Source organism: Mustela lutreola, chromosome 12, assembly GCF_030435805.1.
Source record: "Mustela lutreola isolate mMusLut2 chromosome 12, mMusLut2.pri, whole genome shotgun sequence".
Classification (NCBI taxonomy): Eukaryota; Metazoa; Chordata; class Mammalia; order Carnivora; family Mustelidae; genus Mustela; species Mustela lutreola.
This window is the reverse complement of record NC_081301.1, coordinates 73,264,211-73,291,079: the sequence shown is the minus strand read 5'-3', so window position 1 is coordinate 73,291,079 and position 26,869 is coordinate 73,264,211. Positions and strand designations below refer to the sequence as shown.

General features: G+C 43.0%; 1 protein-coding gene across 8 annotated transcripts in view; it reads right to left on the bottom strand.

Moving 5' to 3' along the window:
* Positions 1–6,332, bottom strand: part of TUT7 (terminal uridylyl transferase 7) — a 61,381-nt gene extending 55,049 nt beyond the window's left edge. For 5 of the 8 annotated variants that reach the window (XM_059142744.1, XM_059142750.1, XM_059142749.1 and 2 more), the window contains exons 1-2: positions 6,177–6,332; positions 4,457–5,007 (exon numbers count right to left, since the gene is read on the bottom strand). In XM_059142744.1, the coding sequence (XP_058998727.1) occupies positions 4,457–4,976 (520 nt within the window). In that variant the 5' untranslated portion in view covers positions 4,977–5,007; positions 6,177–6,332. Of the gene's footprint in view, positions 1–4,456; positions 5,008–5,202; positions 6,087–6,112 lie in introns of those variants that run through there. The other 3 variants (XM_059142746.1, XM_059142745.1, XM_059142747.1) reach the window with 3 other exon arrangements.
* Positions 6,333–26,869: the final 20,537 nt, after the last annotated feature.

Below are 26,869 nucleotides of genomic sequence, written 5' to 3'. Positions count from 1 at the left end.
TCTTTGTAACTAGTAAGTCAATTTGTTGCCTTTTTAAAAAATTTACAACTTTTCTACCTGTGGAACTGAAGATGACTGTGGGATTAATCTATTAAAAAATTGTTTTAAATAGCCCAAGCTCTGAAAATAAATCAGTATTACATACAATTAAAATAAAATTCATTTCTCCAATTAAAATTGTGATAAATGTTTTGAATAATGTTTAAATGGCTGATCAAAAATTACTCTTTCAAAATATAAACCTACTGAAAAGCCCTGCATGAGGCAATTCCTATGTCAAGTTTTCAGTGGAATGTATTTCTTGTACAGCAGTTACAATAAACCAGTTGTCTGAAAAAACTTGTGAGTCAGAAAAGGGAAATATAGGATCTCTAATTTGCAAAAAGCTGTTGCCAATAACTCTAAAGGAAAAGTAGCAAGCACTGTGCTCAAAGTACCATAAGATGAATATACAATGAAATTCCATAAATAGCTTCTCTAAGTGGCAATTGAAAGAAATTAAAGTATTAGGACAAATAGTTTCTTTTTTTTTAAGCCATCAAAACGGGCCAAACAAATAATACACAAGGTAAGTAGTTGTTTGCGGAGAAAAACCAGTCTACTTTTAATACCAGCTTTTTAACGCTCCTCTACTCCCAATTAAATAAATTATCACCGTCTTTTAAGGACTGTCCTCTCCATCTGCATCAACTTCTGAGATAAGCACTTCTTTAAACTTAGAGGCGTGTCTGTTCTCATTTAATTTGTGTATCTTCCAAGCTCTACTCTAAATAATTATATCTGATTTCAGTGTTCACAAGTTTCCTACTTTGGCAAACACTCATTAGAGATTTACACAAATATGTGCAATACCATTAGAAAAGTCCATATTAGAGGCACCTGGGTAGCTCAATCAGTTAAATGTCTGCCATTGGCTCAGGTCGTGATCCCAGGGTTGTGGGATCAAGTCCCTCATCAGGCTCCCTGCTCAGTGGGGAGCCTGCTTCTTCCTCTCGTTCTGCCATTCCCTGTTTGTGCACCTGCTCTATCGCCTATCAAATAAATAAATAAAATCTTAAAAAAAAATACAGATGAATCCCTACTTAAAAAAAAAAGAAAAAGTCCGTATTAGTTATACTACAGTAATTGATATGGAACCAAATTCCATTTTTAACTCCTCCTCTCTCGAATCACAAAGGCTTTTCATGTAACTATATTTGCTGTCATCTTCTGGGATGACAATTTCCCTTCAAAGAGCACGATTAACTCCTTTTTTCCTTTTAAATATTTTATTTTTAGGTAATCTCTACATCCAACATGGGGCTCAAAGTCACAACCCCAATATCAAGGGTTGCATTCTCCAATCGAGCCAGCCAGGTGCCCCACTCCTTACTGTCTTTATACAGATAAGGGATGGCTGCAGAAATTCTGTCTGATGACGATGACGATGGCAGCTGTCATTATGGAGTATTTTTTATGCGACAGATGCAATGCAAGTACTTGATGTGCACTGCCTTGTTACATCCCCGTAGTGATCCTGTCATAGATGCTGATACTGCCCCCATCATCCAGATGGGGAAAATGCTGGCCCAAGAAAATAACTCAGGGACTAATGACTAAGTGAAAGTAATGGGATTTAAAATAAAGATTAAAGCATGGATGGAATTCTGAAATTCAACCTTTTATCTAACAATGTAAGAACTGGAAAGAACTTACTGAAATCCCCCCTTATATCCATTCACATCTAGAGTAGACCATGACTGACAAGACAGGATCACCTTCTGAACTGAGATTCACAGGACTGCATGGTAAAAACGGTCAAATAAAGTCTCATTGAAGGGAATCTTGAAAGACAAAACTGGATGTTGCTAAGAAGTTCCCACAATTACAAAGAGGAAGACTACCTGGCTCTTGCAGGTGTCTTATAACATGAATTCTCTGTATATAGTATTCCGAGTTTCCCATATTTTATTTGCATATGGCCCATGATACCATTCTCAAAGGACATGTGTATATGAGTGGATATTTTCCAGCTAAGATCACTAATGGAATTGTCCCAAATACATTAAATTGGCAACCTAGGATATTTGAGGGATGAAGTACAGGGCGGTAACACAGAACTGGAAAATAGAAAATAAGTATTAAAAACCAAAGCAACTCTAAGATAATTTTCACTGGCTTCTCACATCATTTAATGAGACCCTTCCTTAAGAGAGAATTCTGATTCAAGGAAAATTTCAGTCCCTTTAATGAGATCCTTTTTGGGATCCTGAGTGCAGTGCAAAGTTTATACTTCAAATTGAATTTCTCTCTACAGTAAGTTATTTTATACTAAAGCTTAGTATTTCCCTTATGAAGATGTTCAAGGGCTAGAAGCTGAACAGTTCTTCATCTCGCAGTTGGGACAGCACATACATATTTTTCATTTACAGAGAACATGGGCGTTTGGGCACTGTCTTCAATTAAAAGGACAGTAAAAATGTATGTACTTCCTGTTCAAAACCACTTAAAAGTAACTTTCTTAGCTGCTTTTCAGACTAAACAAGAATACATATTCAAGAAGTTTTTAGTCTGTTAACAGTCCCTATTAATGTCTATCTGGTTGCAAACTTTTATTCTATAAATCTTTGTTTTTATAATGCTACTCAAGACCAACTTTTTCTTGTAAAAGACTATTGGTAACTGCGTTAAGATATCCATGTCCTGCCTGGACACAATAATATAGAAATACTTAAATATATGAAGACTTTAAAAAAGATAAACACCAATCAAAGGCCAAGAAATTATCAATGTGTTCGGTTTCCCTCTGTCAGATTCAAGGTCCAGTGAGGCTGAGTTAACGGCCAATGCAGCACAGCACTCAATTTCAGTTCCACTTCCTCAGCCACTACCCCAGTAAATACATTTAACCACGCCAGACCACAGCAGCCTGCTTTTTTGAAAAGTTGTGACTGTACCCTGATGTATCACAACAGAGCACTAGATCAGACAATTCTTTCAATTTCGTTCTAGCTTAAAGATTCATGCAGCCAAGCTTTTTCTCTCCCGGGATTCCTTTATAACACCTCATTCTATTTCTACTATACAAGACATATTCTCTTGCTTTTCCTACCTTAAGAAACCTAAAATGGCAACTATTCTCTCATTTAAGACTATCATAAGACTCCCTAAAGATAACAAATGACGTTTTCTGTTAAGTATTCTAAATGTCCAGATCACAAATTCAAATGCCTTACCAGTAACATGCATAAATGTAACTGGCCACTGTGAGATAACACGTAAGAAAAGGACTTGTGGATACTGAGGAGAGAATGCCAACATTGCCTAGATTTACTTAAATTAAAAAAAAAAAAACAACAAAACAAAACAAAAACTTTAAAATGCCGGCCAATTTGCCACCCATTCCATATGGTCACTAAAAAAAAGCTTACAGCCCGGCAGCTGGGGGGCTCTGTTAGGAGTCTGCCTTTGGCTCAGGTCATGATCCCAGGACCCTGGGATCAAGTCCTGCATAGAGCTTCTTGCTCAGCAGGGAGCCTACTTCTGTCTCTCCCTCTCTGTCTTTGTGTGCTCAGGCATGCTCTCTCTTTCTCACTCTCACTCTCTCAATAAATAAAATCTTAAAAAAAAAAGGCCTACAGCCAATATATTTAGAAGCCCATTTTCCCAAGCATAATTTATATTTTCAGACTAAATACTATTTTACTTTTTCCTTCAGATTTATTAGTTTCTTTCATTTCAGTAACTACTGTCCATTAGCTAATTTTCCTGTTTATAAAAATCACTGCTACATGGACAAAATCTATTCACCTTTTAGAAAAACTTATACTCACTTTGAGGCAATTATTATCAAACACAGAGGGCACTCAGAAATGGGTTTTGGTGCTACAGAAACTAAAAGGCAAAACTTTCATCTATTTTTCCTGACTTTCAAAACTTAATGTGTCCCAGCCTGTTTGCCATGGTCACTTTTGAGGAAAAAAAAAATCGTGGACTACCCTCCTGTGGAGATCGATACTCCATCCAAAAGACAGATAACCTTCTGTGATAGGAAATACAGTCTATATTGTGTACTTACATTGAATACGATTTTTTTTAGCTTTATATTCTGTCATTTATATTATGGACGCATTCGCTATTCAAATACAAAATTACAATACATAATTTTAGAAAATACATTATACACCACTTAGAAAATATGATATAGTACCCAGGGCGAAAGAGTAAAAGGCACCAATGGGAAATATGTTTACTAAAGTAAAATGGGCCTCATAGCCAAGTGAATTTTTGAAGTGATCAGTACACGCAATGTTTTTAAGTTGCCCAAATACCATGATTACAATTTTTAAAGTATTCACATTAAATAAGCAGGAACTATGAAAAATCAGAACTACATTGCTGAAAATAATAAACCTCATTTGGATGAAAAAGACATTGCGACTTTGGAGTTGTAACTTGACAAGTTGGAACACATTACCAGGGCTTCCCGCTTCCATTTCTGACATGGTTTCTAGGCTTGTCAAGTCTTTATGAAGTAGTCGTCTTACAGTTCTGCAGCCTCTTGTGTCTTGCCACCTATATCCATCCTCACTTTCTTGAAAGGAGTCTTTTCTTGGTCGGTTTATAACAGGAATTCTAGGTCCAGGTTTATATTCCCTCCGACTGTCTGAATTACCAGCAAGTTCATCAGAGAGCCACCTCTTACTCTGATCTTTGTGGTTGTCATTTATCCAAGCAGGTTGACTGTAAATTGGGTTTTTAAATGCATAGGGATTGCTGGAAACAGCATATGGTCCTTTTCTGGGGGTACTCCCATAGTTCCCTGGTGTTATTTTTTTTTTTGGAAGGCCTTTTTCCATTTTACTGCTATGGCCTTTAGCATAATCATCCATTATCAAATAATCTTGCTGGGGGTGACCCCTTCTGAAATCCTCATCATCTATTGTCCCTCGGTCCTTAGCACGTTTCACAAAATACGGTTTTGCTGCATCTCCCATGGTCTTTGACTTCAATTTTCTTACTCTGCACCTGAAATTAGGCATTTTGGGAAATCATCAAACTATAACAAGATATTGAAATACAACACGTTTATTGCACAGATGCTCAAAAGCCTATACAAACTCTTGTTTTCCTAATTTCCATCTCATTCTAATAATCAGCGCATTACACTGAAAGTCGGGAGGCTTGAATCCTGTAATATTCTTCACGAAAATTAGTACTTACTATTTAACATGAAGATTATATACGTGACTGAGGGACGCTCCTTACAGTCTCGAAAACTGGAGTATTAAAAAAATGTTACTCATATCAAGTTGGGTGGCTTTACCAATAAAACAAAAGTTCTCCACAAAACCAAACAAAACCCTCACTCCCAAACTTGTGTTGTTAAAAAACTCCGGAAACGGACTTCAAAAAAAAAAAAAAAAAAGTTGGCAATTACTTTTAAGTGTTATACAAAGTAACCGAAACTTTCTGTGAATGTAGCTCATCTCCACTTTCCTGTCACTTCTCCGTCCTTTAGGGAAGGGCCTCGGCTCCTCCTCGCCACCACTATCCAGAACCAGGGGCTTCGAACGCTTGGCCTGGGGAGGGCCTCGCGGAGGGGCTCGCTCCCCACCAAGGCTTCCCTCGTCAAGGGGGCTGGATTTCAGATTAAGAGACAACTCCAGCTAACCTCCCCAGTCTTCATTCTCTAACCCCAACAAGTTTGGTTTTGTCACGGATAGCAGTTCTCCCTCTTCGACCCCGTCTGATCGCCCCACCCCCGATCTGCCTCAGTTTACACCCTTCGGGGCAGAAGGCAGAGAAAAAGGAGGCGTCCCCGCACTCCCGGCCACGAAGCCACCTCGGGGACCAGGAAGCAGGAAGTGACCTGCCTCCTCAATGGGGTTCCGGGGTCCCCCCGGCCGGCCAGGGGGCCGGGGCCGAGTGCCTCCACCCAAGTCCCTGCTTCTCCGGCGCCGGCAGGGTCTGACACAAAGTGAAGATGCGGACTCGAATCCGAGGAGCTCAGTCCCCGCCGGCCTGAGGGCTCCCAGGTCCTCGCAACTGGGGCGAGGAGGCCGGCGGGGGATAGAGCCAACGTTTCTCTCCGGCCGGGCCCACCCTCTACTCCGGAGACCAAGGAACCCACCGGAGACCCACCCCGGAGGCTGGTCTGGGAGGGACGCGGGGAGAAGGCTCCCCGAAGCACTCACCACCTCCGCCGTGGTCCCCCGCCTCTTCCTGTCCCGGCCGGGCTCCCTCTCCGTGTTTTCCTTCGGCCCCACTTCCGGCGCTCAGCGCTGTCTCATTGTGCGCTGTTCGGAGCAGGCGGTGCCCCCGCCCCAGCGCTCCGCCGCTCACGCCGGAAACGCGCGCCGCGCCCGGAGGCGCCCGCCGCCTAGCCCCGCCCCGCCCCGCCCCCGCCCCGCCCCCTCCCGCCTGCTTCCGCCGCCGCCGTTCGGCGCGGGCTCCTGGGCTCCAGACCCGGGCCAGGCAGCAGTGTTCCGGCTCCGTCCCTCCTCTCCTCGCCGGGGCCGGCTTCACCCGGGCCGCAGGTCTCTAACAGGCCTTGAAAGCACCGCGGAAGCGCGGGGAGCAGACCTCTGGTTCTCCGCGGGAGGCGCGGGGCTCGCTCGGCTCGGACGCCCGGCGGCTCTGCTTTGCCCCTGGATGCTCTCGTTGGCGTCCAGGGCAAGTGCAGCCGGACGCTGAGGCCTCGTGGCGCTCTTGCTGTTTTTCCGACAAGTCCGAGTGATGGAAGGGCTCAGTGTGGTCGGGAGAGATACTCCGCTTTTTTCTTAGGTTGTCTACGGATTGGTTTTACTTAACGAAACAAATCCGTGTATTCAAGAATGTGTGTAATCACAAAGATGATCTGGGAGTCACGGTCGAGTTTTTGAACGAAGAAGACACGCCTGGAACTCGCGAACAAACAACTCGGGGTTCCCTATCTTTTCTTCTTTTGACCTTCTTTGCTGTCCGTCATGTTTTAAATGCTTTGAAGCGAATAAAATCAGAGAGCCTTGAAAAAGTGTGGCAGTTTTGGTTTCTCTGCTTTTTAAGAGCATTAAATTTAAATCCGTGAGATGCCGGGGAGCACTGCTCCTTAATAATGGACACATACACACAGGGTATTGCCAGGCACTGTGCAGAGGGCTTTACAAATATTAACTCTAAACCTCACAACAAATCCTCTCAAAATATCATTATGCCTGTTTTAAAGGTGGGGAAGTAGCATTTACAGTAAAGTAAATGGCACTGCTGGAAACCAAACTTCAATGGGGCAGAGTCCATTATTAACTACTATCTATACTTAGGTGATTTAAAACACATTGGTACAACTTTTGTATAATGCCTCATCTAGATGATTTGGTTCTGAACAGACATGAGAATCAAGCCAATAATCTGTCTGACAGGCAGAGAATGGCTTTTAAACAGGCTCCAAAGGGAGTGTGGTGATACATGAATACATTTATTATGGGACAGGAGCTTCACCACACCCAGCTGAGTAATCCTTATACAGAAGAACTGGTTGAGGAAAAGTCTGCCTCAAATATCCGGAGTTCTATAGGATCAGTGGAGGATACACCTTTTTGAGTTTAAAATATTTTTTATTTGCATTTTTTTCAATGTATTTGTTCCCCAATGTCTATTCCATTCTAAATTTGCCTTTAAGATTCACGTTGTGGGTAGATGACGCTCTCTCAAACGAGATGCAATACTAATCAAAGATACTGACAGATAGTACAGCTCTTTTTGTCTATATAATACAATGGGAATTAAAATTGATCCTTACAATCTGGTTGTAAAAGTTTTTGTTTGTTTGTTTGTTTGTTTGTTTTGTTTTGTTTTGGTTGTCACTGGAGGGAATGCTGAGTTTCTCAGGAGGGAATGCTGAGTTTCTCAGAACCTTTGTGATGATTGTTTCATGGTCTAGACATATTTCTTTCTTTCTTTTTTTTTTTTTTTAAGATTTTATTTATTTATTCGACAGATCATAAGTAGGCAGAGAGGCTGGCAAAGAGAGACTGTAGAGGAAGCAGGCTCCACGCTGAGCAGAGAGGCCCAATATGGGACTCAATCCCAGGACCCTGAGATCATGATCTGAGCCGAAGGCAGAGGCTTAACACACTGAGCCACCCAGGTGCCCCTGGACATATTTCTTAACAACAGGAAGCAGAAATTTGGCCGGGGTCTGCTTCCAGGAACATTAACCCTGCTCCATGTGTTATACTGTATCTTCTATCTTCAACCACACTTTGACAATGTGATACATCTTGACAAGTCAACTTTTCACAAACCCAGTGCCACTGTTCTTGTTCTTTGTTAGGGCCATGGAGTCAGAAGCTGAGGAGTTGTATTCACAGCTTTGTCAGCACATGTTTTTTCCTCATGTGTTTTATCTACTTGGTTAAGGGAATTGTGTTGGGTCCTTTAAATACATCTGGAATCCAAGGTTATCTCACCATCTCCACTACTTCCAACTTGCTAGTTACCACCACTGCTTCACTGTATTGCTGTGATCATCAGCTTTCATTTATGTTCTCCTTTATCTGTATATGATAGCCAGGAAAGTCATGGTAAAATCTGAGCCAGATTATGATTCCCCCCTCAAGATCCCTCAGTGACTCCCCATTCCTGTGGAAGTAAAAGCCAAAGTCCATAAAATGACTACAAAGCCCTTCCCTTTACTTCTGATCTCACTCCTAATTCCTCTTACCCTTTCATTCATTCCACCCTAGCCACACTACCTTCTTGCCGTTCCTGCATCATACCAGGAAAGCTCTTACCTCAGGACTTTGCACTGGCTGTTCCCTCTGTCTAGAATGCTTTTCTTCTCTTTGGTGTCTGTATTGCTAACACCCTCTAATATCTTCTCTCAAAGATCATTTCTCAATGAGGCCTACTCGGACTGCCTATTAAGTTGCTATTCACCACCCTCTCCTCTGCCTTCCCAATTCCCCTCACCTCATCTAGTACTTTTTAAAAATTTTTAAATTTATTTTTTATTTTTAGGTAGGCTCCATGCCCAGTGTGGGGCCTGAACTCACCACCCTGAGATCAATACCTGAGCTGAAATCAAGAGTCAGATGCCTTAAAAAAAGAAAGGAAGGGAGGAAGGAAGGAAGGAAGGAAGGAAGGAAGGAAGAAGAAAGAAAGAAAGAAAGAAAGAAAGAAAGAAAGAAAGAAAGAAAGAAAGAAAGAAAGAAAGAAAGAGGAACACACGGGTGGCTCCAATGCTTAAGCATCTGCTCTCCACTCAGGTCAGGATCCCAGGGTCTCCCAGGGCCTTGGGATCAAGTTCTGGATCAGGCTCCTTGCTCAGCGGGAAGCTTGCTTATCCTCTACCTGCAGCTCACCCTTCTTGTGCTCTCTTCTCTCCCCAAACAAATAAATAAAATCTAAAAAAAAAAAAAAAAAGCGTCCGATGCTTAACCAGGGAGCCACCCAGGGGCTTCTTTATTGTTTTTTCTTGTAACACTACATACACCTTGTCACCTGCCTTGTCTTTTAGTTATTTATCATGGTTATTTGTTTCTTGTCTGTCTCCCTCTACTAGACTGTAAATTCGACAAAGGCAAGGACCTGACTGCTCCCGACTATTCTGTCTACCAGTATGTCCTCTAGAGCTTAGACCATTGCCTGACTCACAGCACACTCTCCAAAACTATCTGTGGAATGAATGAAAGGTACAGGACCAGCCAAGCTCTACAACAATGCTTCTTCATGAACATTCGATTCCCCTCTCTTCTTGAGTTTTATCAATTCTCTTACAAAGGTCTCATATTACAGTGGGATTGACAATGAACTCAGAAACTTTAAAATATTCTATCCCTCCCTCACTGTCTGTCTGAAGTCTTTAATATCCTCATAATGGCTTTCTTTCTTTTCCTTTTCTTTCTTTTTTTCCCCGGATTTCTCAGAAAATTATGTTAGAATACTTCTTGAATCAGTTAGGATGCAGGCAGCTTTGAGTTTGGTGTAAAATGGAATTTAAACTATAAATGGGACACAGAAGAGTGAGAGCACCTGGCTCCAGGGTCCCAAGCAGACCAGGTTTGGCCACTGGCCACTGACCAAATCTGAAGGCAGAGAGATAAGTCGTGGTGAAACAGGAAAGGAATTTATTTCTGTGAGGCCAGCACTGGGTAGAAGGCAGGCTAGTGTCTCAAAGACTGTCTCCAAAGTGCTGAAAATACTTCTAAGTTTATATAAGGAGAATGTGGGACAAAGGTGAGTGGGTACGTGCAGGTAGGCAGTAAAGGTCAGGTAGATCATTGTCTTGGGGTCAATCACACAAGCCTTGCTGGCTCAGGGCACTAGTTACTGCTTGAGAGGATAGTTTTGGTTCGTCATGGGATGCTTTGCCCTATAGGGTCTTTTGTCTGAGTTAAGAGATAAAACAGAAAGAATTTAATTGGGAAGTACAGAGAGAGGTAAAAATGGAGGTAGGCAATGTCTTTTCTCAAAACTGGCTTACTCATGGGCTCCTGGGTGGCTCAGTGGGTTAATTCTCTTCTTTTGGCCCAGATGGTGATCTCAGAGTCCTGGGATCGAGCCCTGCATCAGGAGTGGGGAAACTGCTTCCCCCTCTCTCTGCCTGCCTTTTTACCTACTTGTGATCTCTGTCTGTCAAATAAATAAAATCTTAAGAAAAAAAAAAAAACCTGGCATACACAATGAAGATACTTATTGGCTCACAAAACTGGGAGTTCAGAGGGGTGGCGTAAGCTTCAATGTTAGCCTTAATGAAGCAGTTGTGCCCTCCTGTGTGTTTGGACCTGTAACAATGGCGTTGGCAGATCCTGACATCACATCTGTCCACCACTGTATCCAGCAGGAGAGAAGGCAGCCTCCGGAAGCCAGGACCAACCTACCAAGAAACTTGCCAACTTAAATCAATTGCTGGTAAGGAGGATGCCATGACCCTTAGACCAAGGTTTCTCTACCAGTGGACTATTGGCATTTGGGGTTGAACAGTTCTCTGTTGTGGAAGGCTGTCCTGGGTGTGGCAGGCTGTTTTGCAACGTTCTTGACCTCAACCTAGTAGATGACTTCCCCCTTTTGGTGACAAGCCAAAATTATCCCCAAGCATTGCCAGACATCCTTGGGGTGCAATATTACCTTCAGTTAAGAACCACGTTATAGAGCTTCCGGCTCCACCTTAGAGTGAGGGGGAGGGGCCCACTTGCTTTGGGGGAGGCTGGGATAATGGATAAAATCTGGGTCCTGTTAGGAAGGAGAGAGAGCACTGAATCCTAACCACTAGACCACCAGGGAGCATCTGTTAGGAAGGAGAAAGGTGAGTATGGATGGCAGCCAACAATGTTTATATCACCTCTATTAAACAGATTCACCTCCAGACTTTGCAAGAAACTTTGGCTTTCCTGAAAATTTCAGTATGAAGGGGGAAATTTAAAAAATGTGTTTAGAATTTTGATGTTTGATCAGAGAAGAGCTTCCAGTCCAATATAGACCTTTTTGGAATTTCAGAGGAGACAGATACTCCTTCCACTGCTCCATGGAAGGCAGAGGACAGAGGAGAATTACAGGGGACACATTCAGGGGGTCTCTGGGGGGCTGTGTGTCTTTTCGAAGACCTTCCTCTAAGTCTAGCTTAGACTGGACATTTCTAATTTCTGCGGCTTGAGGAATTGCCAAGGGCTAACAGAATCTCCTGCTTCTGCCTGTCAAAGAGTCTTAGTTGAAATTACTCCAGGACCTTATATTTACAACCTAAGATGTGTTGTGTAAAGTAAAAGAAGTTTATTTCCAGTGCATGTTTTCAAATCTCAGGAAAATCAGGAAGCCAGTGAACTCTAATTAAAACCTAGACCTTGTTGTTCCAGAATTAGCCATATATTTATGGTCCTTCCTTCATTACATTTTTTCAAGAAATGTCGAGTACCTGATATGTGTCTGATGAGTGAAGGAAAACAAACATAGTCCCAGATCTTGTTGTGTTAAAATATATGGTAATGGTGACAAATGCCCTGAAATGGAAAAGTTAAGGCTTGACTTTGAAAGTACTCCTCACCCGCCCCAGATTGGTCTAATCTTACTCTGGGCCTCTACTCTCCTAGGAATGATGGAGGAAAAAAGTTAAACTTGCCAGTAAATGTATCTCAGTCTTTGCATTTAAATAGTATCTTTGATGGGTTGGCCTCTTGGATATGTCCCCCATTGTTCAGATTTCCTTCTCCACTTTCCTTGGATGTCGTCTGGGGAAGTGATGCTCTGTAATCATAGAACTGGAAAGAAGTGCCCTCTGGATACACAACCACAGGCTCTATAAGCAGACCTGTTGCTTCTCTGGTATCTTTACAGTCTCTCTTCTTTGCCTTGTTGCTGGACATCTAATGCTGAGTCTCAAGTTCAGGGACTCACGATTGGTTCTCTGAGGCCAGTCCATTCCAGTGGTTTGCCATTGCTGACCTGGACTTGCCCTGTATTTGACGGTGTCGCGTGTCACTCTTGACTTCCAGCTACAACTCCCAGGTGATTTTCATCATGGCTACTCCACTGACACACACCCCCCTCCCCTTTTCCCCCAGTTCTAGCAATCTCTAGGCTACTTTGCCATCTGTCTTCTTTGGCACCAAGAATCCAGAAACACCTGGATACTTTCAAAGGACACATAGAATCTCAAGGATGCCTGAAGTGCCAATTTCAGCTTCCTCTGCTTGGCTGTGCCCTGCTGTTAGTTTCATACTTCTGAAATCATCCCATGTTTCTCCTGAGTGGGGTGGTCTACTTCCCTCTGGTTCCAAGCTGGGGATGGGTCACATGCTTGAAACTTTTCTCTCAAGTAATCTCACCCTCTGCTTGATGGAAAGTTCTGCTTCCCCTTCCTGTTGCCATGGAGACCAGCCACCTTATCTTTCTCTCCTCCCCCACTTCCAAGTCACAGCTGTCTCTTTTTCCCATGGAAACTGAATATCCAACTCGGGGCGGTTTCTTAGATCCCACTGCATGCCTCTCCAACTGTCACAGTAGAGGAAGAACCTCTCATCTCCATACACATCAAATGCTTTACTCTCGACTTCTCTAGGCTCCCACAGGCCTTCCATGCCCAGGCCTTTCCTGGGGTCAGACTTCCCAATAGGTTTCTGAACATTCACTGGATCTGGAGCCTGAGAATATTTCTGGGCTCACAGGCTCTACCCCAGAGCCTGCAGCCCTCCTTTGGCTCCCCAGAGATGGGACTATCTGAGCCCATCAGAACTCATCACTAGGCCATCTTTGGCTTTCAAGACCCAGCCCCCCTGGACATTGCTGCCTTTCTTCTCATCAATCCACTCTGCCCAGAAGGCATCCCTTTGGGCAGTGATGGAGAGAAATCAGGGCTGGATTACTCAGAAAAAAACAAACCCAAACAAAACTTCCTTTCAAGAGGAGACATAGCTGGTGGTGGCTGGGTCTGTGCAGAAGGAAGGAAAAGTCTCCTGATGGAATGAGCACTGAGCTGAGGACTCGGGACATGGGTCTGATTGTCCTCTTGGAATTTTACAATTCAAAGTGTTATGGTATAAAACAGAGGCTCGGGGGCGCCTGGGTGGCTCAGTCGGTTAAGTGACCAACTCTTGCCTCACATCATGATTTCTCAGGGTCTTGAGATCAAGCCCCCAGTTGGGTGTGGAGACTGCTTATGATTCTCTCCGTCCCTCTACCTCTCCCCGCTCACACGTGTGTGCTCTCTCTCTCTCATTTTCTCAAAGAAACAAAAAACAAACCCAAAAAACCCCCAGAGGCTCAGAGTGAAATAATGTGGGTGGATGGGTGGGTAAGAAATGACAACATAGTTTGAGTGGCCTAGTCTAGCCAAGACCTGACCAGAGTCTTTCTGACTCCATTGTTTTTGTTATTCTTACTCTATCACGCACCAAGCTCCTGTCCTCTGATGAAGCCTTCACACCCCAGAGAAGCACTGTTCCTTTCTGAATGCTCCCATTCTGAGATCACACTCTGAAGCTGGGACTCACCAGACTCTGGCTATCAATTCAGCTCTCTCTCTCTTTTTTTTTTCTAATTATTTATTTGACAGCGAGAGATCACAAGTAGGAAGAGAGGCAGAGAGAGAGAGGAGGAAGCAGGCTCCCTGCTGAGCAGAGAGCCTGATGCGGGACTCAATCCAACGACCCTGAGATCATGACCTGAGCTGAAGGCAGCGGCTTAACCCACTGAGCCACCCAGGTGCCCTCTTTTTTGCTTTGATCTTGGGCAACTAACTTATCGTCCTTCCTGAGCCTCAGTTTCCCTAACTGTAAGCCAGAGACAAGCAACATGAAGCCAAATCACCACCATTCCTGTCTGACCACAAATTGTTCAATTCTTCTCTGGAACTTATTTTGGGGTGTGCATTTTATAAGTTTATAAATTTTTAAAGACTTGCCTTTATTGGTTATTTTAAACCCAAGTTAAAAATTAAATTTTATGGGGGCATCTGGGTGGCTCAGTGGGTTAAGCCGCTGCCTTCGGCTCAGGTCATGATCTCAGGGTCGTGGGATCGAGTCCCGCATCGGGCTCTCTGCTCAGCGGGGAGCCTGCGTCCCTCTCTCTCTCTCTCTGCCTGCCTCTCTGTCTACTGTGATCTCTTTCTGTCAAGTAAATAAATAAAATCTTTAAAAAAAATTAAATTTTATGTAGTTGGGATTTTTAAATTTTTAGATTTATCTTCTGACATACTAAATTTCCATTTAGAGTTGTGAAATAAAATTTTCTTTTAAACATCTAAATTAAAATGATCAAATCCATTTGAAGAAAAAATACTGATAATTATGCAGAGGTGTCCAAAATCATAAAGATGATCTATTCATGACTGAACTTTGGTAAGCACTAGACCTAAGGGAGAGAAAAGAATATATTCAGGATTAAAAACTGAGGCTGACTAACCTTTAGAACTAAGAAAAATAAGAGAATCTGATATAGAAGACCAAAAAAAAAGGGGGGGCTTCACTGAATTTAAGAAAGTATAGTATATAAATATTTTGTCTTAGTTACTCTGGCCTCATGGAGGCCAAATGTACCAAAAATGCAGAAAAAGACATCCAGGGATTACTTTGGGAGGGGAGAGTCCCCTAACTGGCTTAGGTCAAGGCATTTAACTAATGGCATTGGGTGGGGTTACACTGTGACTCAAATTCCCAGAAGCAATTCTTGCGAACTGTATCTGTTGCTTTGGCGCTATTCATGCCTGGGCCAAAGAGCTGGAAGTTGAGATGGGAAAATGGTAGACTAAGGGGTGGGAAAAGTGAAGTATTTAGAAATCAAAGCTAGGTGTTGCTAGGAGAAAACTTTGAAAGGCAGTGAGAGAAAATTGAGTCTACATGAGGGTTGTACCAATAATATGTAAGAAGAAAATATGACTTGAGGAGTTCTTCATTAAAGAAGAGCTGAGTTTGATTAAAGAAAAGTAGTAATAACAAATATAATAAGTTCCTAACTTTGAACTGTCCTAGTCTTCCTGAAACTGGCAAGCTTTATCCCCTGGGCACAGAAGAGGTCAAAGTGCCTCTCAGGGCGGGGCTGCCAGATAAAATATAGCGTGACCCAGGCAATATTTGGGGCATACTTATACTCAAAAATTGTTGATTGTTTATCTGAAATTCAAATATAATAGGGCGTCCTGTATTTAATTATTTGATTAAATAATTTTGTTGTTGCTAAATTCATCTTCATCTCAACATCCCCAGGGCTTTCTACTGGGGCTTGCGTTCTCTCTCTCTCTCTCTCTTTTTTTAAGATTTGATTTGTTTATTTGACAGACAGAGATCACAAGTAGGCAGAGAGGGAGGAGGGAAGCAGTTTCTCCGTTGAGCAGAGAGCCCGATGTGGGACTCGATCCTAGCACCTGAGATCATGACCTGAGCTGAAGGCAGAGGTTTAACCCACTGAGCCACCCAGGCATGGGGCTTGCATTCTTTTTTTTTTTTTTTTTTTTTTTTTTAATTTATTTGACAGACAGAGATCACAGGTAGGCAGAGAAGTGGGGCCAAGAGAGAGGAGGGGAAGCAGGCTCCCTGCTGAGCAGAGAGCCCAATGTGGGTCTGGATCCCAGGACCCTGGGACCATGACCTGAGCTGAAGGCAGAGGCTTTAAGCCACTGAGCCATCCAGGAACCCCAAGGGGCTTGCATTCTTGATAAGGATTCATTCAGCTGGTGAATTGCTCACTCCTCAGATTTTCCCATTCTGCTGTCTTCTCATAGTGCCCATATAAAAAGTCCCCACCCCATGTTGTATTTTGAAAAATGTCAAACCTATAGAAAATTTGCCAGAAATGTACAATGAACATCCGTTTGCTATGTATGTAACTCACCAATTTTAGCAGTTTATCTCATTCTTTCTCTCCCTCCCTCTTCTCTTCCCTTTGTGTACATATATGTATTTAGCTGAACCATTTGAGGGTTAGATGCAGACATCTGGACACCTAAGCTCCCAGACCCTCAGTACAGATCTTCCAAAAATGAGGATATTTTCCATTATAACCACGATGCAATTCTCACACTCAGGACATTAATATTGACATGACACTATTTTCTAACATGAAGTTCATATCTCAATTCTGCTACCGTCCCAATAATGGGACATTTGTCATTTAAAGCTGTTTTACTTTTTTTTTTTTTAAGATTTTATTTATTTATTTGACAAACAAAGATCACAAGGAGGCAGAGAGGCAGGCAGAGAGAAAGAGGAGAAAGCAGGCTCCCCGCTGAGCAGAGAGCCTGATACGGGGCTCGATCCCAGGACCCTGGGATCATGACCTGAACCGAAGGCAGAGGCTTTAACCCACTGAGCCTTCCAGGTGCCCCAAAGCTGTTTTACTTTTTTCTTTTCCCTATCTGAGCAAGAATCACACACTGCATTTATTTTCACATCTCTGTAGTGGTGGTGTTTTTCATTTATTTATTTATTTTTAAAATTTTTAAATATTTATTATTATTTTTAAAGATTTTATTTATTTATTTGACACAGACACACACACAGAGAGAGAGAGAGAGAGAGAGAGAGCATGAGCAAGGGGAGCAGCAGAGGGAGAGAGAGAAGCAGGCTCCCTGCTGAGCAAGCAGCCTGACGTGGGACTCAATTCCAGGACTCTGGGATCATGACCTGAGCCAAAGGCATACGGTTATAATCCGTTCCTGTCATTATCCATTTTAATGCTCAAATTGTCCTTAATCTGGCAAGTGACAGCACCTTACGCTGGTTCTTGTATCTCTTCAACATATCTTCCTCAGTTTCCTTAATGTCTGGAATAAGGTGTTTGGGGCTCACCTTGAAATTAGGCATTTTCCCAAAGGGTTTTAAGAATGGTGTTCAGAAAGCAAGACCCATAGTTTCTTATCACTGAAGTGAAGGGGCTTTTAGTTCTTCTCGGTGGACAGAACTAGGAAATGCTTTTGAAAAATCATGAGTTCATCATGACACCTCTGACTGATACCCAAGCCAATTATACATGATTCTTCTTTTCCCTCCTCAGTTCCATATTGGTATCTTTGTTCTCCCACAGTGAACTCCTGCTTGCTTTCTTTCTTTCTTTTTTTTTTCTTTCGTTCTTTTGGAAAGATTTTATCTATTCATTTGAGAGAGAGAAAGAGAACGTGGGCATGCGTGAGAAAGCACAGGCAGAGGGAACAGCAGAGGGAGAGGGAGAAGCAGACTCTTGGGTGAGCAGGCACCCCAATGTGGGGCTCGATCCCAGGATCCTGGGATCATGACCTGGGCTGAAGGCAGATGCCCAACCCACTCAGCCACCCAGGTGCCCTGAACTCCTGCTTTCTTAAAACATCAAAATATTTACTCATTTGCTCAATCCTGCAATATACACAAAGCACTTTCTGAATTGCCTCACCAACATCACTGCTCAAACAAGCCTGCCAAGTAAAGTTCAAGATTTCTTTTGTCCTTAGAATATATATCCCACTGAAAGCGTCAGAACACCTTGTTATTATGCTCAAAAGCTTTTCAGATACACTGTTTTTCTTTACAGTTGGGTTATCAGCTTGGTTATAATCAAGTACATTCATTTCTTTCACTTTCAGGTTCTCCTCCCCAACCTCCTCCCCACCCCCATTCTTGTTGATTTACTTCTATTTTCTGAATATGTAAAATGTTAACCTTGTTCAAAATCTGAAACTATATAAAAAGTTATTCAGAGGCACCCTCTTTTCCTCTTCCATCCCGTTCCCCCAACACCATAGATAATCAAATTCATTTGTTTATCTTTTCTGTGTTTCTGTTTTCTTTCAAAGATTTTATTTATGTATTTGAGTGAGAGAGTGAGAGACAGAGCATAAGCAGGGGGAGGGCAGAGGGAGAGGGAGAAGCAGGTTCCTCACTGAGCAGGAAGCCCAATGCAGAGCTCGATTCCAAAACCTTGACATCATGACCTCAGCTGAAGGCAGATGCTTAACCAACTGAGTCTCCCAGGCACCCTGGAAATGCATTTAAAAATTTTTGTTTATGAAAAAAAATTGGTTATTTAAGAAAAATTACAAAGATGACAATGTTAAATATTTTCTTTTCTGATTTTGGGCATGTTCAGTTGTTCAGGCAAAGTCAGACTGATAGTCAGTGGAGGTGCCAAGGAATGTGGGGATAACATATAAACAGGGCGTCTTGCCATTTTCAGACTTTCCTGAGGCTTTCTGTCACTTTCCTTTCAATGACCTCCCACTGCTCTTGAGATAAAGACTGACTCCATCCCATGGTCCTCGGTCCCCAAGAGGCCAGGTTCTTGCCTGCCTTTCAACATCACCCTGCCCGTTCTTCCCAGACTATTGGCCCTACCCACACTTTGCCTCCTCTCTGTCCTCAAACCTGTCCCCTGCATCCCAGGGCCTTTACACACATTCTTCTTCCCAAGCTGCTTTTCTCTCCTTTCTTCACCCACTTAACATCTTCTCAACACTCAGATCTCAGGTCAAGAAGGGCTTATTCTGGGAAGCTTCTCAGATCTCCCTGACTGGATTAATCTCTGTTATTCGCTATAGCACCATGTAGCCCATCTTCCGAGCACTCCTCACAACTGCAATTTTATAAATGCTCTGCAATGACTTGATCACTGTCTGTCTCACCCATTAGTGTGCAAGCACTGGGAGAGTGAGAACTCTGGCTTTGCTCACAGCCCAGCACAGTGCCTGGCACACAGGGAGAGTTCCGCCAGTACTGACAGATGAATGATGGTGTCCCCGGTTGCACGAAAGTGTGAGCACAGGGAGCTCCCTTGGCTCGGCAGACACTTCTATACCATCTCATCTTCTCTATGTCTTTTTTTAACCTTTGCATATCTGCTCAGGACACTTTAAGCCTTTAGCTGAAGCATATATGTTTAATCACATTTTTTTTTAAGCCCCTGCTTCTGCTGTTCTCTGTTTTGTAACCTATCAACTCAGACACAAACACTACATGAGCTCATAACCACTCCTAAGCCTTCATGGGTTTAGTGGTTTGGGTGAGAATCTGTGGAGGTGTGTTCCATCGCTACTCATCATTTCACTGACTCTTCTCTCTTTGTCCTAACTTTCCATTCCCTCTGGACTCTTCTTCCTCTTCCACTTCTGGAGTGTCACAGAACCCCCACCCTGAGCAGGGTGGTTTTGCAGAAGCCGTGGTTCTGGCCATCTTCCATGACCCTACAGGTATTCTTCTTGCCCAGGTGGACTGACCTTGACTTTCCTCCCCAAAACATGGATCTCATGCAACTACTAAAAGTAAGTCATAATAAAGTAATACCATTTCTTAAAGTGATAATCAGTTCTGGTCAAGTTTGAAGGATGTCCAGGGCCCCAGCCCTTGCCATTTGGGGAGAGATAGGCGGAAGGGAGGTTGAGAGGAAGCGAGAATCATGAGTCAATTTCCTCTAACATCCCAATACACATCCTTCCTGCCGCAGTCCCGTCATAGGCCCTCCATACCTTCTAACTACCCCCCTCTCTTCCCGTTTCTACCCTCAGACAGAACAGTGACAAGATTACACAATCAAGAGTTCCTCTGAGGCCCTGGGCAAAACCAGATTCAGGACAGGTCCTTTTAATTTCTGGAATTGTCAGTGAGGACCTGCAGCCAGTTCTAGGAGCCCTGATTGTGATGTGCCCTCTTCCCTTGGCAAACACTTGAGTGTATCTCAGTGTGGGTATTTCTGCCACCCTGGGTTCTTCTGTCAGATTTCATTGCATCCATTTCTTCCCCCAAAGCTATCTTGTAGGAGCATTTCATGTGACAGCTGCTCTCACTTTGGAGGTGGAGGTTCTAACGCCTACCCTGGAGAGCTTTCGTTATATTTCAGATGAGGTATTCATAGGTGTGAACCTTTGTTTAGATAAATCTATGACAACAAACTTCCACTCCTGCTGTCATCCCGTGGGCTTGCCAGGAGCTGCCCGGCAGTGATAACCTGCAACAGCTCTTTGTATCCTGACAACCGCCCTCTGAGACAGATCCACAGACCATCACCCTCAGTCATAGAGGTGTGCAAACTGGGACTTGGGCAGGTTAATAAGCTGGTCCTAAGACACACAGGTAGCCAGAGCAGAGCCAGGATACGAACCTCTGACTCATACCAGTGAGCCTGAATGTCAGGTTATTAACTACGGTTGGAGGGGAGGGATGGTGAGGAATGAAAGTCAGTGTTTTCTTAAGTCAACAGATATGTTTACATGTCTCTGCATAAGCATAGGAGTCACACAAGAAGAGGCAGTAATTCCTAAAAACACATTGGTGAACTTGGCTCTGCTTGAACTGTTATTGGTTCTCGTTTTCTCTTATTAAAGTCTTACTTTTTTTTTTTTTTTTTTTGTTACCCATGAGCCAAAAAACCTCAATAAACTCTCTTTTGGAATAACTGGTTTTCTGGTTAAAAAAAAAAAAGCCATTTCCCATTTTGCTTTTTCCTAGGACTTCTTCCCACAAAAGTCAGCAAACCTAAGTTTGCATCATTCCAGCTATTAGAGAATGAGTGTCAATCCTTTATAGAATTTTTAAAAAAGATATTATTTATTTATTTGAGAGAGATAGAATGAGAGAGAGGAGAGAGGTCAGCGGGAGAAGCAGACTCCCTGCCGAGCAGGGAGCCTGATGTGATACTCCATCCCAGGACTCCAGGATCATGACCTGAGCTGAAGGCAGTTGCTTAACCAACTGGGCCATCCAGGTGCCCCTTTCATAGGATTTTAAGGTTATTTAATTCCTTTTGCCCCCAACACACACACACAGGCGTACGCAACACACACTGATTTTGCAAAGTCATTATTCAAAATATAGATTTACCCTTCAATAAATGGTGCTGGGAAAATTGGACAGCTATATGTAGAAGAATGAAATTCAATCATTCTCTTACACCATACACAAAGATAAACTCGAAATAGATAAAAGACCTCAACATGAGACAGGAATCCATCAGAATCCTAGAGGAGAACACAGGCAGTAACCTTTTCAATATCAACCACAGCAACTTCTTTCAAGATATGTCTCCAAAGGCAAAGGAAACAAAAGCGAAAATGAACTTTTGGGACTTCATCAAGATCAGAAGTTTCTGCACAGCAAAGGAAACAGTCAACAAAACAAAGAGGTAACCCACAGAATGGCAGAAGATATTCACAAATGACAGTACAGACAAAAGGTTGATATCCAGGATCTATAAAGAACTTCTTAAACTCAACACACACAAAACAGATAATCATGTCAAAAAATGGGCAGAAGACATGAACAGACACTTTTCCAATGAAGACATACAAATGGGTAACAGACACATGAAAAAATGTTCATCATCACTAGCCATCAGGGAAATTCAAATTAAAACCACATTGAGATACCACCTTACACCAGTTAGAATGGCCAAAATTAGCAAGACAGGATACAACACGTGTTGGAGAGGATGTGGAGAAAGGGGAACCCTCTTACACTGTTGGTGGGAATGCAAGTTGGTGTAGCCACTTTGGAAAACAGTGTGGAGATTCATTAAGAAATTAAAAATAGAGCTTCCCTATGACCCTGCAATTGCACTCCTGGATATTTACCCCAAAGACAGAGATGTGGTGAAAAGAAGGGCCATCTGTATCCCAATGTTTATAGCAGCAATGACCACGGTCGCCAAACTGTGGAAGGAACCAAGATGCCCTTCAACGGACGAAGGGATAAGGAAGATGTGGTCTATATACACTATGGAGTATTATGTCTCCATCAGAAAGGATAAATACCCAACTTTTGTATCAACATCGAAGAGATTATGGAAGAGATTATGCTAAGTGAAATAAGTCAAGCAGAGAAAGTCAATTATCATATGGTTTCACTTATTTGTGGAGCATAACAAATAACATGGAGGACATGGGGAGATGGAGAGGAGAAGGGATTTGAGGGAAATTGGAAGGGGAGATGAACCATGAGAGACTATGGACTCTGAAAAACAATCTGAGGGTTTTGAAGGGGTTGGGGGTGGGAGGTTGGGGGAGCCAGGTGGTGGGCATTATGGAGGGCACATATTGCATGGAACAGTGGGTGTGGTGCATAAACAATGTGTTCTGTTACACTGAAAATAAATAAATAAATAATATAGATTTAGTGGGGCATCTGGGTGGTTCATTCAGTTAAGCATCTGACATTTGATTTCAGGTCAGGGCTTGATCTGAGGGTTGTGAGTTCAAGACCCAGGTTGGGCTCTCTGCTGGATTTGGAGCCTACTTAAAAAATATATATTTACTTATTTATAAACAGGGGTACTTGGCTGGCTCTGTTATAGAGCATGTGACTCTTGATCTCAGGGTCACGAGTTCCAGTCCCACAATTGGTGTAGAGATTACTTTAAAAAATGTAGGGGCTCCTGGGTGGCTCACTGGGTTGAGCATCTGCCTTCAGCTCAGGTCATGATTCCGGGGTCCTGGGGTCTAACCCCACATCAGACTTCAGCCCTGTATTGGGCTCCTTGCTCAGCGGAGAGCCTGCTTCTCCCTCTGCCATTCCTCTGGCTTGTGCTTTCTTTCTCTCTGTCAAATAAATAAAAAAATAAATAAAAACAAAGGCTTAAAAATATACATATACATATATATGGACTTAAGTACTCCCTCAGCTACTGGCAGTCAATAATTAACTAAGGTGACTTAAAAATATGTTGAGTGGGGGCACCTGGATGGCCCAGTTGTTTAAGTGCCTGCCTTTGACTTGGGTCATGATTTCAGGGTCCTGGGTGGTGGGCTCCTTGCTCCGCAGAGAGTCTGCTTCTCCCTCTTCCTCTGGCCCTCTCCCTCCTCCCTCTCATGCTCTCTCTCATCTCTTTCTCTCAAATACTTAAATATATAAATGAATCTTTAAAAAAAATTACGTTGAGTTTGTGTGAAAGCAGGGACAGAGTCAGTCACAGTCTCAAGATCTAGCTCAGTGTAAACCAGCTCTGGAGGCTGCTTATAGACCACAAGGGTTTTACGCAGCAGGAGGGCTAGTGACATCGTCCCTTCTAGAAAAATAGAGTGACTCAGAATCCAGATGTTCCACCTACCTAGCCCTGCATGTGTAATTACGAGCTGGATGAGGCAGTTCACGGGGAGTCTTTGAATCATCTGTTCTTATAGTTTCTGATGCTGCTGCTCTTTTTAGAACAATCTAGGACATGTCAGCTGAAAAGTGCACTAGTTGCTTGCAAAGAGAGAACGGCTTTTTATGGGGGGTTGGGTGGGAACACAGTTCTCCTTCTCCCTCTCTGCTTGGTACCATGGTAGGGAGAATGAGCTAATGATTCTCAGGGAGGTATATGAGTTCTGATGAACCCAGATAGCTGGAGAACATCACGAAGTGGAGGCAGTTTCATGTACCTTTGAACTTTAGTCCTGGTGTGTATAAATGAGGAAGACATAATCATTTCACTTTAATAAATAAATACATACTAACACGAAGGCGATAAACCAGAGAAACCTGAATTTGCGTGCAGCTTCATGAAGTAAAAAATAAACCGGGTCCCTTTTGCAAAATCATTTTTGGTGTGATGTGCCTTAGGTCTGTGTCACTCCTGGTATTTTTGTCTTTCTGCAGTGACAGTCCAGGCAGTCTTTCTGCCAGTCCAGGCAGTTGTTGGATTCAGATAAGCAGACGGAACTTCAGGTCGGACAAGCTCATGGGTTTGCTGACACAGGAGAAAGGACCTTATCATTATTATTATTATTATTATTATTTTACTTGTCAAGTATTTATCCATACAAGGCATTCTATTAGGCACTAAATCCTGGTTTTCATGTCAGCCTCCTAATCCCTTTCTTTCCTGGGATTTGGGGAGGAGTATAGCAAGCAGAAGCACCAGTATTAACATCACAGAATTTTAGAGCAAAAAAGTACTTCAGAGGAATACTCCTCAAATGTTCCTCAAGTAGAGGTTTGTGGACAGGTGACAAGTAGGAAATTTTCTTTCTTTAAAAATTTTTTTTAAAGATTTTATTTATTTATTTGATAGAAATCACAAGTAGGCAGAGGCAGGCAGAGAGAGAGGGAAGCAGGCTCCCCGCAGAGGAGAGCCCAATGTGGGGCTCGATCCCAGGACGCTGAGATCATGACTGGAGCCAAAGGCAGAGGCTTAACCCCCTGAGCCACCCAAGCACCCCAGATTTTGTTTATTTTAGAGAAAGAGCATGTGCACATGTGCTGGTGCTAGGTGGGGGGGGGGGAGTGGGGGGAGAAGGAGAGAGAGAATCTCAAGCAGATTCTGCCCCTAGAGCACCGGAGCCCTGGAGAGGCTCCTAGCGGGGCTCCCTTTAGTCTCTACCTCATGATAGTGAGATCATGACTTGAGCGGGAATCAGGGGTTGGAGGTTTAATCATCTTAGCCACCTAGGTGCTCTGACAATTAGGAAATTTTCATCAGTTTAGACAAAATGAAAAAGAAATAAGAAACTGAGTTTGGATAAAGTGAAATACATTTAATTTGAAAGGAAATGTTTAAAAAGAATGCCTGTCTCGGGGCACCTGGGTGGTATCTGACTTCAGCTCAGGTGAGCTCACCTTGGGCTCCTGGGATTGAGCCCGGGGTTGGGCTTCCTGTTCAGTGGGGTGTCTGCTTGAGGATTCTCTCTCTCTCCCTCAGCCCCAACACCTGCACTGGTGTATCTCTCAAGTAGATAAATAAGTCTTTTAAAAAATATATTTTATTTATTTATTTGAGAGTGTGAGAGAGAAAGCATGAGAGTGGGGAAGGCCAGAGGGAAAAGCAGTCTCCCTGCTGATCAAGGAGCTGATGGGGGACTCAATCCTTGGACTCCGGGATCATGACCTGAGCTCAAAGTAGACTCTTAACCGATTGAGCAACCCAGGTGCTCAAAAAAAAAAAAAAAAAGCCTGTCCTAAAAGACATTTGATGAAAATTTTGGGGGAATGAAGTCTTTTATCATCTACCATTTCTTTGCTGCCTCCTTTTCTGTGAAGGAAACCAGAATATGTCTCTCCAAAATATGCCTCTTTGACAAAAATTATTTTGAGCTAAAAGCAATTAAGAGAGAGCAAACCCAGAAAAGGCTCCCCCTTCTCGGCCTAAAGGCAGGGTATAAATTCTCTTTCTACCGGAGATAGAATCTTATCAGCCCAAAGATATGAAAGGCATCTGCAAACAAACCTTCATTAGTTTCCTCTCATGTATTTACCTTTCCACAGTTGGCCATCCTTGGAGTTGGAAACTACTTTTCTCTGTCCTGTCATTTCTCTAGAAATTTATTGTTCTTGTTTGAAGATGTTGCATGAGCTGGAGTTCTAAGCCACTGCTTTGAGATGCTCTTCATTTAGCTTTCTCCCAAGTGATGTGTGTTGCATGCTTTGTTTTTCTTATTCATGTTTTCTTTTTTCTTCTCTTCTCTTTTCTTTCCTTTCATCTCCCTTTCTTTCTTACTTTCTTTCTTTCTCTTCCTTTCTCTTTCCTTTCTTTCTCCCTCCCTCCCTCCCACTTTCTTTCATTTCTCTCCAGTTAAGGGGTCCCCTGTGAAAACCTAAGATGGTTGGAGGTAAAGAGTTTCAAGACACTGAGACCGAAATGGTGAGCAAAGTGTCACTTTGGTCCCAGGCCAGGCAAAGGCACAAAACACTCTAAGTGCAGTCCAGAGGGCAGCCTCCTCCTCCTTCCCCGACAACTGAATTCACCCAGGCCACTCCACAAGGCTGATTACCTCATAGCTGATCCCAGGCAGAGGAGGTGGAACAGAGAGATTATAGATTGCTCTTGACTGCTAGATTGGGCCAGCTGTAGCTGGCTTAACCACACAAAGAGAAGGACAGGTGCTGTGAACTCTAACCTGGGACTCGTCTGCCAATGGACCAGGCTTGTGAACGTCAGCTCTCACCAATCAGATTTGGTGCTTCTCTTCTTTTTAGATTGCAAGAACGTGGAGTGGAAGCTCTCCTTCCCACTTGGCCTAGAGATGGACATGTTGGAGGAAGAGCTTTCTTCCCTGGACCAAAGTGGGGAGTGCAGGAGGACTGAGTAGGCTATGGAATTTACTAAGAAAACCTCAAGATGTCCTGGTGTTTTGATTATATCTCCCATTGCTGGATAGCTAAGGGTTGGAGAGAATCCTAGACAGGTGTTCTTAGTTCTGCAATCAGGCAAATGGAGATTTTTTAATAAAAAAAAATTTAAATGTTGTGATAAAATACACATAACACAAAATTGACAATCTTCATCATAATTTTAAGTGTACACTTTAGTGGGTATTAAGTACATTTACATTGTTGGGCTCTGCTCACCACTGTCCATCTCTACAATTTTTCATCTTCTCAAGCTGAAACTGTACCTACGGAACAGTGATTCCTAATCTTTCTTTCGGCTCCTGGCAACCATCATTCTACTTTCTGTCTCCATGCATTTCAGTCTTCCAGGTATCACATATAGATGGAATCACACAGTATTTATTTACTTACTGTGTGTGTGTGCGCCCACCTTCTTT